This window comes from Maylandia zebra, linkage group LG14 (genome assembly GCF_041146795.1).
Source record: "Maylandia zebra isolate NMK-2024a linkage group LG14, Mzebra_GT3a, whole genome shotgun sequence".
NCBI classification, from domain to species: Eukaryota; Metazoa; Chordata; class Actinopteri; order Cichliformes; family Cichlidae; genus Maylandia; species Maylandia zebra.
Genome location: NC_135180.1, coordinates 4,578,573 through 4,598,349, shown reverse-complemented (window position 1 = coordinate 4,598,349; position 19,777 = coordinate 4,578,573). Strand labels below are relative to the sequence as shown.

General features: G+C 38.6%; 1 protein-coding gene and 1 long non-coding RNA gene across 6 annotated transcripts in view; one reads left to right on the top strand and one right to left on the bottom strand.

Annotated features, from left to right (window-relative positions):
- nf1a (neurofibromin 1a) overlaps positions 1-19,777 on the top strand; it is a 139,293-nt gene that overhangs the window by 101,427 nt on the left and 18,089 nt on the right. For all 4 annotated transcript variants that reach the window (XM_024804868.2, XM_024804867.2, XM_024804869.2 and 1 more), the window contains 5 exons: positions 11,243-11,675; positions 11,807-12,147; positions 13,220-13,422; positions 15,744-15,937; positions 16,018-16,158. In XM_024804868.2, the coding sequence (XP_024660636.2) occupies positions 11,243-11,675; positions 11,807-12,147; positions 13,220-13,422; positions 15,744-15,937; positions 16,018-16,158 (1,312 nt within the window). The remainder of the gene's footprint in view (positions 1-11,242; positions 11,676-11,806; positions 12,148-13,219; positions 13,423-15,743; positions 15,938-16,017; positions 16,159-19,777) is intronic.
- On the bottom strand, positions 9,121-17,877 carry LOC101467272 (uncharacterized). 2 transcript variants are annotated; one of them, XR_001168043.5, is made up of 3 exons: positions 17,719-17,877; positions 10,872-11,070; positions 9,121-10,716 (listed from the first exon to the last, which is right to left on the bottom strand). It is a non-coding gene; the product is annotated as an uncharacterized LOC101467272 (long non-coding RNA). The 2 variants fall into 2 exon arrangements; XR_001168042.5 differs by having other exon boundaries at positions 9,121-10,682; positions 17,719-17,871.

Here is a 19,777-nt window from a genome sequence, read left to right as displayed (position 1 = left end):
TCACTAAGTGGGGTGCTGTTTGAAGATGATGTGGTTCTGTTAGATTATTGATTTCGAGGCAGCAGAAATTAGAATCTGAGTCCATGGTCCTCAGGCGGCAAAGGGTCCAAGTGCTCACTCTGGGTCAGGGATGAGTTGCTGCCTTAAGTGGAAGAGAATGGAGTAAGAGATTGACAGATGGATTTGGGCTGGAGCTGCAGTGATGCAGACATCCTGTTATGATAAAAGCAAATCTCCCAATTTACCGGTTGATCCTACATCCCTACCCTCACCTATAGTCAAGAGCTTTGGGTATTGACTGAGAGAACGGGATCGCAAAGTTGTTTCTATGTCCAACTCATGGGAAGAGTTCCTCCCAGTTTTTGTAAATCTTCAGTTCTCCTTCTTAGATCTTCACTGAGTTGCTTGGACTTTATCATTCTTCTGAGTATTGGCCTAGCCAGTCAGTGCGGTCAAACAAAGCCTTTTATGCTGGAAAAAAGAAACTGCCAGTTCATCAATCGCGGTCACTAACAAGAAGATTTATGTTAGCGTATGAATTCATTTGAGCTTGTATGTCTACTTTTGATGCTATGAGGATTACTTGCTTGTGGGAATGAAAGAGACATATGAGTCAATGGAACTCATTTTGAAGCTGATCAACTGGAATATTTGTGATGACCTGAAGGTTGTGGCACTGCTGTTGGGTCTACAGTTGGGGTACACAGAACACATGTGCTTTCTGTGCCTATGGAACATTCGTGATGATCGCAATCATTACAAAGTGAAGCAGTAGCCACCCAGAGTTAGATGAGATAAACCTTTATTAGTTCCACATGTGGAAAATCTGTTGTGTCACAGCAGAAAGTGGACAGTGCAAAGTTACAGTAGCAAAAATTAAGAATAACAATAGAATAGGATAAGATATTAAGAATAAGATGCTATATACAATAGAATAAAATATTTTATGCAATAGAAAAAAATACTATGTTGTCGGAAAGAGAAAAAAAAACTGTTGGCCGATACAATGTGCTACATGCATTACTAGTTGATCCACTAAAAGTGTACTTTCCGCCACTTCACATTAAACTAGGCCTAATGAAAAACTTTGTCTTGGCAATGGATCGTAATGGAAATGGCTTCCATTCCATTTGGAAAAACCAAAACTGATGCTAAAAGTAGAAATTTTTGTTGGTCCTGAAATCCGCTAAATGATGCATGATGACACATTCAGATCCAAACTGAACATGAATTTGCCGCTTGGGATGCATCTGTGCTAGTTGTGCAAAACTTTCTTGGCAACCATCAGGCTGAAAACTATGTTGAACTTGTAAGCAACATGTTAGCAGCATATCAGCAACTCCGCTGCTGAATGTGACTCAAAATGCATTTATAGCGGGGGGGTTTCACTCCAAATTTGGGTGGTGTGAGTGATGAACATGGAGAACAATTCCACCAGGATATTGCCAGCATGGAGAAAAGATATCAAGGCCACTTCAACCCCATAATGATGGGCAATTACTGCTGGCTTCTGCAGCGGTCAACAGCAGAGACTCACAAGCGCAAAAGCAAGTGCCTACAGCACTTTTTAACAGTGTATGTACATTCCATAAACACTCAAGTGAACTATCTATTTACACGTTTGGTAAAGTGTACAAGTTTTTGTAATCTCTCACAGTTTTAAATCAAAATTTAGTTATGTACAGTGCCCATATAACGACTATAAAATCAGTTTCCTTTTCTGTCTGTATGAATAGCCATTGATACTGTGTATAACTTCAGAACCTGACATCCTAGACAAAATCCGACTACAGATTTGGACTCAGCACACTTGATTTAGTATACGACACATGAAATACCACAACTAGCAAACAAAAGTGTTTGTTTTATGATCCTGTGTTTTAGAAAATTCTAAATAAATCAAACCCTGCACACATAATGTTTTTTTTATAAAGTTCTTAAAGCTGTGTTCTGTACAATCATATCACACTAGAAAGAACAGTTCAAAGGAAACATTAAAAGCTCCAAATTACCTTTACATTCATATCTATGATGAGTATACATAAACCACTTTGCATCATGGTTTGCATTTTCTTTTCAAAGCAAAAGCAAAGCAAATCCCTGTTTTTAAAAATTGTGTAGACCTGTGGACTTTGCTGATTAAAATTAAGCCACTACACATTTACAGGCTAGTAAAAGCATCATGACTAGAATTATCATCAGTTTTCAAATTCCAAGGCTACTAAACATGCAGATTAAATATGGCAAGATAATCTGCATGCAGAGTTTCCACTGGTCCTTCCATCAGACTGTGAGCCCCACCTATTGCTTTTCGGTTACACTGTTTTCATGAAAAAGCAGAAATGAACTTTGCGCACACACCAAGCAACTTTTCTCTGCTGAATGTGTAAGAAATAGGTGTTAGTGTGTTAGGTTTATGCCTGAATGTTGCAATGTGCTATTAAAACTGCAATGCATGCATTCATGCACATGACACAGTAACACAAGATGACTCATAATCTGATGGTAAATAATGTTTTGTGTTCTCTGTACACCTTAGCTCAGGTAATAAGGCAGGTCATCTGCTAATCTGAAGGTTAGGGGTTCCATCCCTACAGTTCACATGCCAAATATCCTTTCACAAGATACTAACACCCCCGTTGCTCTCCGATGCATCAGTTTGGAGTATGATTGCGTGTGAATGTTAGATAGAAAGCACTTGCATAGAAAGACTTATTTTCTTAAATCAAAAGGATATTGATTCTCTTTCAGCTTCCTCACATTTATCCGAATTGCCACGCTGTTTTCAGAGAGCAACACTTGTGTGAAACCTGAGCTTAAACTGGAATTTTGAGCCACTAATTTGCTCTTGGCACAAGGCTGGTTTTTACTGCAGTTAACTGCATCTTTTTATAAAAATAAAGCACATTCTTAATAGATCCCCCAGCAATTGCGACATCACAGTAATTTGTCTCACTTAGTAAATCTGTCCCATAGCATCTAAAATTAAATTCATCTTATTTGTTATATTTTACTGTTGTGATACTAGGTAACTAATTTTATCATGCCTGTTAAGGCAGTGCTATCTATCACTTATTCCAGCAGACTATTCTGGAATAAAATTATACTAAAGACTGCAATATAACAAAGGACTTTACTGATTAGCACCAGTTGCACAGAACCTTAAGTACTATTATTAATTAATATAGATCTTGAGCTTATATAGCATTCTGTGTTCTTCGTGCAAGGCTACAGTTCAATCAGAAGTAGTTTTTATTGCAGCAGTGTGAGGTTCTTCTTTCAGCTGTGAATTTAATGAACTGTTGTTAAAAACTATATCAGGAGGATATTCAATGAAAATGGGGAAAGGCACTCACAGATAACATTTACCAGAGCTGAGCAACTTTTTTTTAAATTATATTGTGTTTTGTCATGAATGGTCAGATGGGCCATCTCAGTGAATTATGGAGTGGTGTTTTCTCCTCCCTTTTCTTAAAGGATGGTCCAGTGTACACTATGCTAAAGGAACCAATAAAGGAAGAATTTACCCTCCTTCCCTTATTATTTGGAGAATTGGTACAGCTCTTATTATGGCCATCACACAGATACTTCAGGTCCCGTCTGAGTTTCTGTTTTATGATGGTGGCACCTATACTTATACTACCACGCCAGAGAAGTAAAACTTGTAAAGACAACGATCAATGATTAGTCTTTGAAAGCTTTGTGGTTTTATGCAATTTAATTTATTAACTCAAAAAGTACTGGATAATTATCAAATGGATAATTGTTAAACATAAAATAGTTTTCTCTTAATATTTTTTAATACCTAGCATTCTAATCAACTTAAATGATGATCAGTATTGCCATATTAAACTAAATGTGGTTGCGCAACTAGGTCCATTGCTGACTAAAAACGCCACGCTATGTAAGTGAGAAACAGAAATGGAAAATTAGAGTAATGAGGGGTTTTTGTTTGTCTTTCCCAAATGTGATTGTAAAGAAACAACCCAATTGTGAACAATGGAACAATTATTTTAATTATTTAAGAAATTTAAAAAGGTTATTGAAAAATTTTTAAATTATTTCTTTTGAAATAATTTAATTCTCTGCAAATTGAGCAGAGAGCTAAAACAATTTATTTGCATTATATTAGTTGTACAAGCTCCACTGTTACTAATGTTGAACTAAATTATAAAAGGCTGCCTGAGAAACGTGCTTCTGAGGTTTACATAAGCTTAATTGTTTTTGGAATTAAAGATAAAAAGTAACGTTTGCAGAAAGGTTCTGAATGTCATTTAAACGAAACTAAAGCCATAGCGCACCTCCAGATTCTTACATGCAATTGTAAGTACAGGAAATTTTATTGGGGGATATTTCGTTTTCTTACTTTTCTATTGCATATGCCATATTGTGCAAAACGAATATTATTAAGATAGGCATGTATGTACCAGAGCTTGCTTTTGATGTGGCCAAGCGAACTGAATGATATTTGAAATGAGACAGATCTTATTCACATGAATGTTAAAAAGGAAGCTTCCTGTTCACATCATGGTATGGTATTTGTTCACACTGTTACATGACACAGTGTAAATAAAACTGCTTGCTGTGCAATGTTATTATCTGTTAGCAGCAAGAAAATGCCCCTACATGTAGCGTATGATTATTATTTTGCATATTCCTACTCTTACTAACACAGAAAACTACAATTAATCAACCTTACTATGTTGTTCTTCAGGTTTTGCTGTAGAAATCATGGTTAACATCACACAATCTCAATTATTTCCGAATGCACTAACAACATGGTTTCCTGTTTTTGTAGTTACCTTTGCTGCTACCAGGAAACCAATGAAGGGTGTTATAACTGGTACCCTACATCTGCTGGATTTGTTTAGAGATCAAGTTCGCTTAAGGTTCCATAAGGGCATTGTTCATTTGTTCAGACATATTTTCCATGACTTCAGATTGATTTGACTGATTTGCAGAAAGGTCTTGACGGAGGCTTGAATTATTTGTGGACACAGGGTTGTTAGTTTGCAAAGAGACAGCCGAAACACAGTTTTCAGCAGTCTCTGCGATGTCTACTGTGGTTTTCATTTCAGGAAAAACTGCATTAGTCCCATTGCTTTCTGGTCCGATGTCTACTGTGGTTTTCATTTCAGGAAAAACTGCATTAGTCCCATTGCTTTCTGGTCCATCATTTCCATCAACTGTTTGGCCAAATGTGGTCCCCTGGTTTTTATCTCCAAATGTAGTAACTTGAGTCATGTCTTCTAACTCCTCATCTGTTTCCGGAAGCAAGGACAATCTTTTGGACAGTCTTGCAGGTAGAAAGCTGGCTACAGAAATTCGGTTAGGTGGCCTCATTGTTACCTGGCCATTGTTAGCTCCACCCTCTAGAAATGGCGAAGGACCCGCCCAGTCTGTAGTTGATACCTGCTGCTTCTGAAGCTTCCGTTTCTTAATAAAGATGATCAGGAATCCTACCATCATCACTAACAGGGATCCACCGATTAGTCCGGCCACTACTTTACCATGGTTAGTTTTCTTTGTTTCTGAAGGTTCTTGTATTTTCCTTTTTCTGATATTGTTGATGGATGTTGAAGTTTTGTATAAGCCTGTGGAATGTTTCACATCATCACCTGTAGCTGGACTCATGCTTTCAGACTTGTCTTCTTCAGGTGTGGTAAATGTGTTAGTAGTAGAGATGAGTTTTGTAGACTTCGGTGAAAATGTAGGTGGATAGGGGTTTGTGTGCCTCCTAACGTGTGTGCTTAATGTCTTCTGGCTTTGGGTTGAGTTGATTATCACTGGAGTTACACTTGTAGGTGTTGCTGGGGTGCCAGTTAGATCTGTCATTGAAGATTTGATGACTGTAGATTGTATTTCTGTTAAGGATTCCATGGAAGTACTGTTTAAGTGAGGCGATGCAGAACTGGTAGGAGCTGGTGCTGTCTTAGTATTAGGTAGGATCGTATTCGAGGGCATTGTTTGACTTCTTCGTTGTGCGTCTTTCGTGGCAGGTATTTTCTCTGAGTATGCCTGAGTATGTGTTGTCAGCTCATTGTGAAAGAATGATTCTACAGTTACCACAGAGCTGGAGACTTCACTTTGATTAGATGTCACTGCATTGCTTGATGTCACTGCATTGCTTGCTGCCAGTGGCAGCAGCCATATGAACGTGAGGCTTGTAAAATCTGTGGTCATTGCTGTCCTCAGAATGGCTACTGTGTCTCTGAAGCTAGAACAGAGGAAATTATTTTGTCAGAGCACGTAGTCTGAAGTAGTATCATTTGAATAAAGAACGTTTAGTGATATGCAATATAATATGTTTTAGGAAATGGTAAGTTCCTCAAAATGCTCGTAATCCACCATAGGTTTGAAGGGTACGCAATTTACCAGTTTCAAACACTGCTTTTACCATTTTCATCTAATTTACATTTATGTATCCTCTGTTGTTTAATAACATTTTACACATAACATTTAGTTTTTAGGTGTGTGTGTGTGTGTATAGATATAGATATGTCTCAATTTCACATAATCATCAATTTAAAGTTGTCAAGCTGTGAGTTGGACCCAAAACTGTATCAGTAATCTAGTAATTTAGATTTACATACCAGTGTCTGTACGCAGGTGAACACTCAAAGCTGTTGGTTGTGTCCTTCCAGGGTGTATTAAAAGCCGAATATTGCTGTTGCTGTCTGGCAGAGTTGCTATCTCTAAGGAAGTAAGATCTTGGGGGTTGGACAGTTTGTCGCTGCTGAAATTTCGAGACTGATTCTTGCACCACTTACAGGAAGCGTGACATGTGAAATCATTCTCAGTGTCCTATGTTAAATATAGTAGTTCATGTTTTACAACCAAGTCTTGTGTTAAAAATGTTTGCTGAAACAATGCTGAATTAATCTGTAAAATTCTAAAGATTGACTTTTAAAAAGTGTGAATTTTAAATTTTCATGAGTGCTCTTTGGTTTTAAGAAGGAAAAGGCATTCTTTAAGTTTAAATGTCCAGAACAGTAACATATCATAACTGAAATAGCAGCATGGTAGCAGCTCATGTCTGTTTTTTAGGACATAGTTTGAGTAAGGTAAGGACATTTATTAGCCACACCATTGATGCCTGTGAAAGGTAAACTCACCTTGTTATCATACTGCATTCTCAACCACAAAATCTACAGGATCTGCGATACACAAAAACATACAAACAGAGATCACTTTCCCATGCCCTGACAGGTCAGAGATATTTTGACTGCATAAGGAGGGCATATACAGTCCTGATCAAAAGTTTAAGACCACTTCACTTGAAGAATGGCAAAAAAATCATATTTTTGCATGGCTGGATCTTAACACGATTCCAAGTAGAGCATGTAATGTGCAAGAAATGGGACTGAGACAGAACATTTTTTTGAGCATGCAATTTATTGAAAACAACACTTAAACTGAAACAGGCTGTTTGACAGCTGATCAAAGGTTTAGGACGCACATGCACATAGGACATAGCCAGCAGCCGTTTGACGCCCCTGCACTTCCCGAAGCTCAATTGTTCCACTGAAGGAAAAAGCACCCCAGACCATTATGGCACCCCCTCCACTGAGGCGCATAGAAAACATCTCAGGTGGGATCTGCTTGTCATGTCAGTAACGTTTTTGAAGCCCTTCAGCCTCAGATGCTATCTGATGGTTATGAGACTGCAGTCTGCACCAGTAACGGCCTTAATTTGGGTCGAGGATAGTCCAGTGTATTGACGGACAGCCAATTGGATCCTCCAGCTCAGTGCTTGTGAAATTTTTGGGGGTCTTCCACTTGACGTTTTGGTTCCATAACCCTAAGGATCATTTAAGAAATTCCAAATGACCGTCTTACTGGGTCCCACCTTGGCAGTGATGTTGCGCTGAGAGACCCTGCTTATGCAGTTCAGCAACCCGACCGCGTTCAAAAAGGTAAAGTTTTTTTGCCTTTGCCATCAGAACGTCATAACAGTCTGACTACCTGACAGAAGATGACAATGAATCCACATTTTTGCACAGATTTGGCTTTTTTAAGGCATGTGGCCCTAAACTTTTGATCAGCTGTAAAACAGCCTGTTTCAATTTAAGCATTGTTTCAATAAATTGCATGCTCCAAAAAAATGTCTCACTCCCATTTCTTCTTGTTTTATGTTGAAGCTCTATTTGGATCCTTGTTAAGATCCAACCATGCAAAATATGATATTTTTTGCCATTTTTCAAGTACAATACAGTTCAATACAGTTTAGAAGTTTAGAACAACTTTTAATCAGAACTGTATCATAACAGGAATGGGTGGGGTTTTTTCTGGGTTACTGACAGGTGTGTGGCTTGTACATGTTATTTAATCAAGCAGAATAACAGTTCTATAAGTAGTCACTGTTGTGGCCTGTTTTGTTGTCGAATGATTATATAGTATAGATCTTTAAAAATTTTAAGAATAATAATTGCCATTGCACAAATACATTTTGGATTTTCTCTAATCCACACAGGGTCAAAAGTATATATTCAAGCTCAAAGTGTTGTCTTTTAACAAGACATAGTTTGTATTTGTCAGCATAGAAGAAATAGCTTGATAGTACTTATTTCATTGACCAATACTCTACGAGTCCAAGAAACTATTGATTTTCCAAAGCTGGTAAGATCTCTTGGAGCCTTTGTACAGATGTGCAGATTTCAAGAAGTTGATATCTGTTGAAACTGTTTTACAAAAGTTATTTGGATGTGTCACCACTTTGCCAAGCTCTTGAAAAACACCCAAATTGTCACTTGTTAATGGCTACCAAAAGCATCTGGTCTAGGTGCAACTAAGGAACATGTAGCCAAATATTAGTGGGGGGTGTATATATATATTTGAACTTGTGTGCACATTTTTGGTCATGTATGATTATGAAATCCAAAATAAATTCTACAGTACATCCAGTTCTTGGTTGTTTTTTGTGTGTTTTTCTTTTAGTCCTTGAAGGTATATTGATGAGACTCAGTCGACCAGGGAAAACAACAATGGAAAGAAATAATTTAAAGCTCAAAATGTCCATGACGAGTGTATGGAAACTTTTGACCACAACTTTCTCTGTCTGTGTGTGTGTGTATAGGGCTCATAATTGACAAATATTGATTTGACTCATGAAACACTGACACCAATACAAAGGTCAATTTATTTAAAAACTGGCAAATATTACAAGTATTTAAGTTATAACCAATAATTAAATTGTTGAAAATTCATTTAAAAGATTAGACATAGCTGAAACAGATTCAGAGTTAAGTTTCCAGCATTTCTATTATCAATTTAGCCCATTATCTCTTCAAAACTGTGAATGTATGTTGACCTTGTTTTTGTTAATCTGCTTTTTGTTCATTATGTAAGTTATTATGCTATGTTATGTTACTGATGCAAATCATGCGCACAACAAATATGGACCGTGCTATGTTATGTGTTTAAAAGTTATGATGTCTTTCTTTCTTTCGTTCTTTCTTTCTGTTTTAATTGAACACTCAGGACCAGGCTTTAAAGATTTACTACGAGATATAGAACTATGTAACATGTTAAAAGTATCCTTATCTAAGCAAAAACTATGCTTTTTGGTGTGTGCACCCAAAGCTCTTTATTCTGTCAGCACTAATGTAGTAAATTGCATATGATGCCCTACATTTAACAAGATGAAAATAAACAGGAATAGTGATGCAACAACAAAATTATCAGTTTATTTACCAAATTTCCATTCTCACTTTGTTGACTGCCTTCAGCAAATAAGAAAACAGTCACCACTCTATTATAGCTTTTTCTTTCCTTGTGTCCGTTTCATGAATGCGTTTGAAAGACTTTCAAAGTTATTTATTTCTGTCCAAAAAAAGAGCAAAATAAAAATTAAAAAAAATCTCCATTAATATAATTCGTTTATTTTATTTTATATTTGCCCATGATTTAACAATTGGTGCATCTCTGTTGGAAAGGATGTGATTGAAACAAGCCAAGTTAATATATTTTAAATCAGCTAAACTGATTAGTTGTGTATGTGACTGGATTTACTGAAGTAGGGTTACCTCCTTACACAACAAGGGGCATGTCTTCTAAATCCCTGGGAATCTCCAAACAGGAGTCCTTGAAGTTGGAGCTGTGCATATGACTTTGATCGTCCTCAGGATTAAACGCTATTGCCATTGCCCCTTCCTTGAGTCCTGCCCCATCGTCCTCCATTGTCCCTTTTGTTTCAGCCTGCCTCTCTTCCTCAGTCTTGTCTTCTTTCACCTCCTCAAGCATGACACTGGCATCATATGGTCCAACCAGGCCTGCAATCTCTGGTTGGTCTGTGCCCCAGTAGCCTGTACTGCTTACTAAGTCCATGTTGGACCGTGAGGTGCGAGGGCCATAAACCTGGCGCTGAAGGCTGCAGACCTGGCATGCCAGTACCACAGTAGCAGCCAGCAAGCACACAATGAGACCTCCAGCTGAACTTATAGCAATCAGACCCATCTCAGTGTCAACCAAGCAGTCACCACGAGTGCCATTGATGGAGTTTTTGTCTTCACTTGTTCTGAGGGTAGTACTCACAGCAAGTGTGGGGCTGCTTCTTTGGTCTTGTGAATAGTCTTGTGAATATATTTGAGTTGTTGAAAGGACTGCGTCAGCACCGACAGGGCAGAGTGGCAGGTGGTTGAGCAGGAGAAACAGCCAAAGAGTTTTTGCACCTTCCATCATCTCTGAAATTCAGAAACTGTTTTAGAAAAAGTAAAGCTGAAAAAAAATGTAGAACGTTATTCCAGAATGCCACTACAAGAGCTCATGATCAGAAGGTTGTTTGAACAGTTCTAGTTAAATTTTTTTTAAAGGAAATGCTTGACTTTTGTGCTTTTAATATGATTCAAAGATGCTGCATGACAAATTCTTACCTGAAGTAGTCCTATGGAGGTCTTGGGGAAGAAATGGCACGTGACACCTGCTGCAAACTGACTGTTGAGATGGTCTGAAGTCACTTCCTGACCCCTCTTTCTGCTGGGTTTTTTTTTGTCTTTTGGTTTGTTTGTTTTTTTGCAGAGGGTGTGATTATTTCAGAGCCTTGGGTTTGATACCACAGAGGCTTGCAGGGCTCTTACAAAAAAGGACAGACAAAAAGAAGCAATCTTTTTCAGAAATGAAGCTTTTCAGAGTTCAACCACATAGAATGCAATGAACAATTTAAGCCTCACATTTATACAACTGATCTAAAAAATAAAACTATTTCGTATTTAACCATAATGAATTTTTCCCCCCTTTTCTTTAGGTTCAAAACGGGCCAGATCAATGGTGACCTGCTCATCTACCATGTCCTTCTCACCCTCAAACCCTACTATGCTAAGCCCTATGAGATAGTGGTAGACTTAACACATGTTGGACCCAGCAATCGTTTCAAGACTGACTTCCTCTCTAAGTGGTTTGTTGTCTTTCCTGGCTTTGCATATGAGAATGTGGCAGCTGTTTATGTCTACAACTGCAACACTTGGGTAAGAGAGTACACCAAGTATCATGAGCGGCTGCTGACAGGCCTAAAAGGGAGCAAGCGGCTCCAGTTCATTGATTCTCCAGCTAAGTTGGCAGAGCACATTGAACCTGACCAACAGAAGCTGCCTGCAGCCACACTGATACTGGAGGAAGACCTTAAAGTGTTCCACAATGCCCTCAAACTGGCCCACAAAGATACCAAGGTCTCAATTAAGGTAAGGTTTCAGCCAGTGAACTTGCACTAAAAATGAGCAACATAGAAATATTACCACTAAATAAACATATTAAATCACTAAAATCGTAACAGAGGTGTATCTTTAACCATCTTTATTTTCTTCTTGACCAGGTGGGTTCAACAGCCGTTCAGGTGACCTCAGCTGAGCGCACCCGCGTCCTTGGCCAGCCTGTCTTCCTCAACGATGTATATTATGCCTCCGAGATTGAGGAAATTTGCCTTGTGGATGAGAGTCAGTTCACCCTCACCATGGCCAACCAGGGCACACCCCTCACTTTCATGCACCAGGAGTGTGATGCCATAGTTCAGTCTATCATCCATATCCGGACACGCTGGGAGTTGTCGCAGCCTGACTCCATCCCTCAGCACACTAAAATCCGACCAAAAGATGTGCCTGGCACTCTCCTCAACATTGCTCTTCTCAACCTGGGCAGTTCTGACCCCAGCCTCAGGTCTGTCCTGTAGGGTCATTGTTTTGTTATTCTAGGCCAAATTCTTTGGCTTTATGGGGAATAAAGTAGGTCTGTAAAAATAACAAAGAATGTGTTTAATTTAAAATATAACTGAGATTTTTTGCTTCGGAACCAGTGACACATGAATATTTGAGCATACTTTAGGTTTAAAGTTTAGACTTTGTATAAAGGTTGCTGGAAGTAAACCTAATGCAGAAGCACCTTAAACTTAGTGACTCCTGCTTGTATAAATGTTTGATAAAACAACCCTATTGCTCACATGTCTATGAAAACATAAATTTAAGGTACTACAATGTGTGAATACATTGTATTTCCGTCATAAATTATAGCCCCATGTAGATGAAAATTAGATTATAAAACTGATACAAAGCAAAAACTATAGCAGTGGTCAAAAAACTCAATGCTTCAAAGTCAAATTTCAGAAACCAGCAGTTAACTGGATTAGCGATACATTCATTTTTTATACACTGTGTTTAAGGTATAAAGGTTTAGTTCAACCACCCCTCATTTCTTTGTTTTCCTTGAAAGAACCAGACATGAGCAATCGCTTTCTGGGCTTTCTTAATGTCTTCTTAATGGCACCTTTTTTACTTAAATACTTACTTTTAGTCTAGTCCTTGTACATCAGAAAAGTATTCCTGAAGACTACTTGAAGAAATTACAAGAAAGCTTCCCTAAAAGTTGTTTTGTTAAAAAAAAATATGGGTGGACCAAAACACTGTTTTGCCTGTATTTTACTCACTAGCTCACTGCATCTATTTCCCATTTACCTAGCAAAATGTAAAGAAATGAGGGATGGCTCAAGACTTTTGCGCAGTAATGTACACTTTGAACATGAGCCTAAATATTTTTGATCCAATGCAAGTGGTTCAGTTTTCAAAACTCGAACATTTTAGCACATCTTATTGTCTTTCCAGTTTTCAGTTGAGCTTCACCGACCTGAAATAAAACTTTTGATCTACTCATTTACAACACCTATGTTTTTCAACTCAAACCTGTAAAAGTAAAGACTAAAACTGTTTTTACACTGACTTATCTGTTTCATATCCAGATCTGCAGCTTACAACCTATTGTGTGCTTTGACCTGCACCTTTAATCTGAAGATAGAGGGCCAGCTGCTGGAGACATCAGGTCTCTGCATCCCAGCCAACAATACGCTCTTTATAGTTTCCATCAGCAAAACTCTGGCAGCCAACGAACCTCATCTGACTCTGGAGTTTCTGGAGGAGTGCATCTCAGGCTTCAGCAAGTCTAGTAAGTCTGCTTACCATCGTACTGGTTACCATACATAAGCTCTCACATACACTCAGTCATGAAACTGCGTCGGTTTATTATTCAAAGATGTTACCTCTCTAAATGGGAATAGATACATTGTACTCATACCGCCACCAGCTCACCTCACTGAAATGCATAAAGTTTTAAGGTTTTTGTTTCTTTTTTTACATAACTGTGGTGGGGAGGGGAGCGTTTGGGAATGACAATATGGTTTATGATTTTACGTAGATGCTGAAGTGCACAGTGCACAAAGGTCGCCAACTTTCTGTATGGTCAATCGCTACATACCTCCAAACTTCATGAAGCCTTCAAATTAGCTCAAGACTTTGCACAAAAAGCTTCATGGAATAGGTTTTCATGGCAGAGCAGCTGCATCCAAGCCTTACATCACCAAGTATAAGGCAAAGCTTTGGATGCAGTGGTGTAAATCACACAGCCACTGGACTCTAGAGCAGTAAACACTTGTTTTGGCAATCCAATTGACGAATATCGGTTTGGCAGCTCCCAGGAGAAAGATACTGATTGCACTGTGCCAAGTATTAAGTTTGGTGGACGTTGATTGTGGTGTTGTTGTTTTTCAAGAGCTGTGCTCAGGCCCCTAGTTCCAGTAAAAGCAACTCTTCATTTGTGAGCTTCATTTCATTGATTCAGCATACGAAGACATTTAGGGCATTTTCATGCTCACAACTTTGTGGGAACAGTCTGGTTTGGGGATGGACCTTCCTATTCTAACATGATCTTGAATCCAGCTCTACTAGTAATTATTTTAAGCCTATTTCAATAGGCCATTTATAAGCAAATTACTAGAAAAAATAGTAGAAAATCAGTTCTGATCTTTACTGTGCAGATGACATATTTTTACCCTTTTCAGTCGGGCTTTCAGAGGCAGCGTTCCACTGAGACCGCTCCTTTGAAGGTCTGTAATGATCTTCTAATGGCTTCTGATGCAGGGAATTGTTCTGTGATCATTTTGTTTGGTCATAGCGCTGCCTTTGATACCATTGGAAACAAATTCCTACTTAATAGGCTTAAAGCTTTAGCTGGTGTATATGGCTCTGCCAGAGAAAGAAAGCCAGAATGGTTTTCTTCATACTTATCTGATAGGACCTTCTTTGTTAGAACAGACAAGTTCTCCTCTAACATTTCCTTCCTGACCTGCGGGGTTCCACAGGGTTCAGTTTTGAGTCCATTATTATTTTCTTTCTACATGCTTTCTTTAGCTTATTTAGTCTTTTAGTGACATTTCTTATCCATTGTATGCCAGTGACATATTCAGCTGTCATTAGCATACAATGGATAAGCTGTCATGTCTTTTAAGACTCATCTACTGGATAGGTTGTCCACCCTAATCCACTACTTAACTCAGATTGGCTCTCTATCTGTTACCTTGTTTTAAACACCAACAAGACTGAGACCGTGATTGCAGCTCCTCTTGAACTACATTCTGAAGTCAGTCAGGTTCTTGCTTCTTTCTGTCCTTGGAGTAATATTTGAGTTGCATGTAAAACCTTTGTCTGGTTCCTGTTTCTTTCATTTAAGGTACATTTCTAAATTGCAACATATGGTCTCCTCAGCTGAACTGCGTTTGTGTCATCGCATTTAGTGTAATGCTCTGTTTACCAGCTTGGACAAATCATCCCTTTTTCACCTCCAAGCTATACAAAGTGCTTCACCCAGACTGCTAACACGTTCTAGCAAGCGTGCTCACATTACTCCTGTTTTATGTTCTCTACATTGGCTTGCAAATAGATTTTAGAATTCATTTTAAAATTCTTGTTTTAGCATACAGAGCACCAAATGGCCAGGCCCCAGATTATTTATCTCAGCTTCTTACAAAATACACTGCTGCTCGTTGTCCACGTTCACAGACTCCGAGTCGGTTGGTTGTTCCCCATACAGAGCCTTTCAGCCTGTGGCACCAAGGCTGTGGATCAGTGTACCACCACAACTGTGTTTGGTTGACTCTGCTGATTCTTTAAAAAAAAAAACATTTCTGTTTAATCCGGCTTTCTGTTCAGAAATGTATTTATTTATTTACTTATTTAAATTGATTAATTTATTTTAAAGCCACCTGTTAACTTTGCTGTATTTTATTAAATATTTTGTATTGTCTATTTTGGCACCTAATATTCTTGTTTATTTAGCCTGTTGTTACCCGCTATCTGTGAAAAGTGCTTAATAAATAAACTTAAGTTCATAAGTGTTTGAAGACAGGACCATTGAATATTTTTGGCAATATAGTGATATATTCTTAACATTAAAATAAACCGTAAGCTCTAAGTGCTGCTGTTCTCTTGCAGGCATCGAGCTGAAGCATCTCTGCTTGGAGTACATGACACCCTGGCTGCTCAACCTGGTCCGCTTCTGTAAGCACAATGACGATGCCAAGCGCCAGCGGGTCACTGCCATTTTGGACAAACTCATCACCATGACAATAAATGAAAAACAGATGTATCCCTCTATCCAGGCTAAGATCTGGGGCAGCCTTGGCCAGGTAAGTTTACCCAGCCCCTCAGCAGCTAAATAAGTACATGTGTCTCTTGGATTCTGGCCTTCTAACCATCTCACCTTCAGATAACAGACCTGCTGGATGTGGTCTTAGACAGCTTTATTAAGACCAGTGCCACAGGAGGCCTGGGTTCCATCAAAGCAGAGGTTATGGCTGATACTGCAGTGGCTCTAGCCTCAGGAAATGTCAAATTGGTCTCCAACAAGGTGAGAGCACATTGGCAACTAATACACACAGAAAATAATCATGTTGAATCATGTTGCAACTCGTGGAGAGGATTTAATGGTATTGATGATGGAAAGTGACTTGGGGTTCTGTTAAATGAGCAGAGCAGGTTGTTTGAGTAAACAACTGATCAATTAAAGCGGTTGTAAAAACCATCGCATTATGTTAAACAGGACAAATCCTACATTGTATTTCATACAAACACATATGCTCATTATCCTATACATTTTAATATACATAAGAAGTGGACGAAATACTTTATTTTCATAAAGTAATTACTTTTCTTTACAGAACTTTCCTTCATTGCCAAATATCAAAATCAGGTGAAAAGGAGAAATTCAGTAATTACATACTGTTCCCACTAGGGGCATTTCTGTGCTGATTCACATCTGTTACAAAGAATATTGAAAGAGTTCTGGAAAAATATAAAACAATAAACGTCCATCAGAAAGAGAGCTTATATATTCTTCCACTTGGGGAACTGCAATGCACTTTCCTGCCATTTGTCAAACTCTTCTGTTTCTGAGCACTGTGCTTTTATTATCTGTGTATGCTGCATTGTGTTATGCAATATATCACAATGCGTGGCAGATATATATCAATATATAGCATTATTAGCCTTATGCACATCAACTGAGCCAGCTACCCACTGTCTTGAAACTACAGACAGTAGATATGGCACAACGGGGCCAGGGCATGATAGCAGTACCCTATCATGTACTGGCCCACAAATTTAACATCAAACCTTCTAGATATAGATATTTACACATAGACCGACACACACAAACCCTGACCTGGTGTTAACACTTCTTAATAGACTCACTTCTACTTGGTCCAGGTCAGCTCATTTGGTCATGGTTAATAAAGGATATACTATGTTTAAATTATGGATTAATGATTAATGCTTTCAGGCTGCAAGTTTAAAACGTGCTTCTGTGCTGCAACTGGATCTCATACTCTACGTTCTAGCTATGTGTGCTACAGTTTTCATTTAGAAGAACAGCTGTACGTAAAGAGCAAAATTTCTCTGCCAGCTACTGGTCAGTCGAAACAGAGAGCCTGTAGTTCAGGACAGAAAAACAAATCAACAAAAAGCAGAAATGCACATGGACATGAGCCAAGGCAGCTGACAATTTTTTGCCTTTGTTATGTTTCCACACTGACAACCACAGTGGCCACATGACTTGCATCTTTGGGTTGTCTATCAAGTCCCAATTCAGTTCAGTTCAAGTTTATTTATATAATCAAATCACAACAACAGTTGCCTCATGGTGCGTTAAATTGTAAAGACCCTACAATAATTGTCCCACAGTTTTTAACATCAAATCTTTGGTGGTCAAAGGTTACAGTGACAGTGTCCCTTAAATTCTTAATTTTTTTCTCTTTACATCTCAAAGAAATCTCTACAAATTTGGCCAAAGTCTTTAGACTTCAGGAAAAAATCATTAGATTTTGGTGGTCAAGGGCATACTCCTACTCCTACACAGAAACCTAAAATATAAAATATATTTAAATGTTAAAGTCAGTTAATAATTACTTACATACTGATGGAAGAAATAAATCCAGCTGGGATTCACTCTTGATTTGTAGAAGCTAAAGAGACAAACTCATCTAATCACTATCCATTATCTGTGTGCTGTTGTTCCAAATCCAAGCTGCTGTTTGGATAAACAAACACAATATACACAGGCAGACACAAAAGAAAACCCAAGGCCCCCTGGCTCCGATTATAGCAGACACCATCACTGCACTCAATAGTGGCCATTGTGAAGACTGTTGACTAAGAAAAAATTGATCTTTGAGTTGTAGTATTGTTTTTCTCTGCAGGTCAGTTTGGTCTTACTAAAGTATTGTACTGAATTTGAAAAACGATATATAAAATTGAGCATTGTACATAGCTATTAGACGTCTTACTTGAGTCTTTATCCTGGTGTTATCTGTAGAGTTACAGCATGATGTCATGGCAGTACAGCCTACTGGACACAATGGCTTCTTGTTTGCTGTTCTTGAACTCTTTGTCTCCCAAAACTTGAATAAATGCCATTTTCTAACTGGTTAGAATAGCTGTATAGTCCAGTATGTCAGCTTCATAACCAAAATGATTATTAAGGGTCATGATTAGTATTATTAGTTTACTAGTGATACATTTATTATTAAGTTTGCATTTCCTCTTTAGTGTTGCCTTTATTGGCTCTGGTTAAGCACTCCTATAAAACCATGATTTTACTTGTACAAAATTTTACTTGAGTTCAAAATTTTTGAGAAGTTATTATTAGCTTACGCAAGGAGATACATCTTATAAGGCCTTAATGTACGTTTGTGGTTGTGTAAGGATAAAGCTTTTCTACCATTTTCTTTAAATAATCGTTTGATCGCTTGAAATTTTAAAAAGCAGCAGGAGGAAGTGGCTTTCAATGACATTTCCACAGGCTTCTACGGAGAACATAGACATTCACAATCTGATTGAATATCATGAGTAATGCCCCCAGTAAACTTTTTCCAGTTAACCCCTGTGGAAGTCGTCTTTAATACCGTAGCTTCTTAGAGATCGGGTGTGGTGTGTGGATGTGCTCTTCTCTTCTCTTCTCTGTTTTGTTTTTTCTTTTTTCTTTATGCTCATAAAGTCTTGATAATGACAGAAACTGCCCTTCTAGAAAAATAGAAGAAAATAAAGTGTTTGATGTAAGGCATGCATTACACCCAACAACTTTCACAGGCACTTAGTAACTGTACTATTGTACAGATGCATCAAGCTGGAAAAGGCAACACATTTCTAAAAACGGTTTCTCACGTGGAGATTCCATCTTATGAATCTATGTTGCACAGACTGAAGGTCTGCAGGGGAGACGGGGAGGATGAGGAGAGCCCATGGGACTTCCTCTGAGCAAACATTGGATATGTCTGTGAAGGTTCTCAGTCATCCAGGTCATCGTAGTCAAAGGAGCTTGCAAAGAAAAGCGTCTGGACTTCTTTAAGTTGCTTGAAGACGTTTCACCTCTCATCCGAGAAGCTTCTTCAGTTCTAAGGTCAAATGGTGGAGAGTCCCAGATATAAACCTAGTGGGAGTGACCCCCCACAGAGGGATAAAGGACACTCTTTCGAGGATGCCAATGTTCACATTTTGGACAGAGAGGACAGATGGTTTGAAAGAGGAGTGAAAGAAGCCATCTATGTCCACTGTGAGCGACCATCTTTGAACAGAGGCGGGGGTTTACGACACCAACTCTCTGCCATCTATAATCCAGTTTTGAGATCCCTTCCCAGACGCCTTAACGCCCACTCACATCCTGGGCCATCTGACCTCAGGAATTCGCATGATAAGGTGGGGCCAGGTTTCACAATGAGCTCACCCGAAACTCTGGCTGATTGGGACCCACACCCAGTTTCACACCTTGGCTCAGGCGATTAGAGGATCATCAGGGGGTCCTTTTGTCCCTCTGTGGGGGGAAACTCCCACTAGGTTTATATCTGGGACTCTCCACCATTTGACGTTAGAACTGAAGAAGCTTCTAGGATGAGAGGTGAAACGTCTTCAAGCAACTTAAAGAAGTCCAGACGCTTTTCTTTGCAAGCTCCTTTGACAAACATTGGATAGTTTTT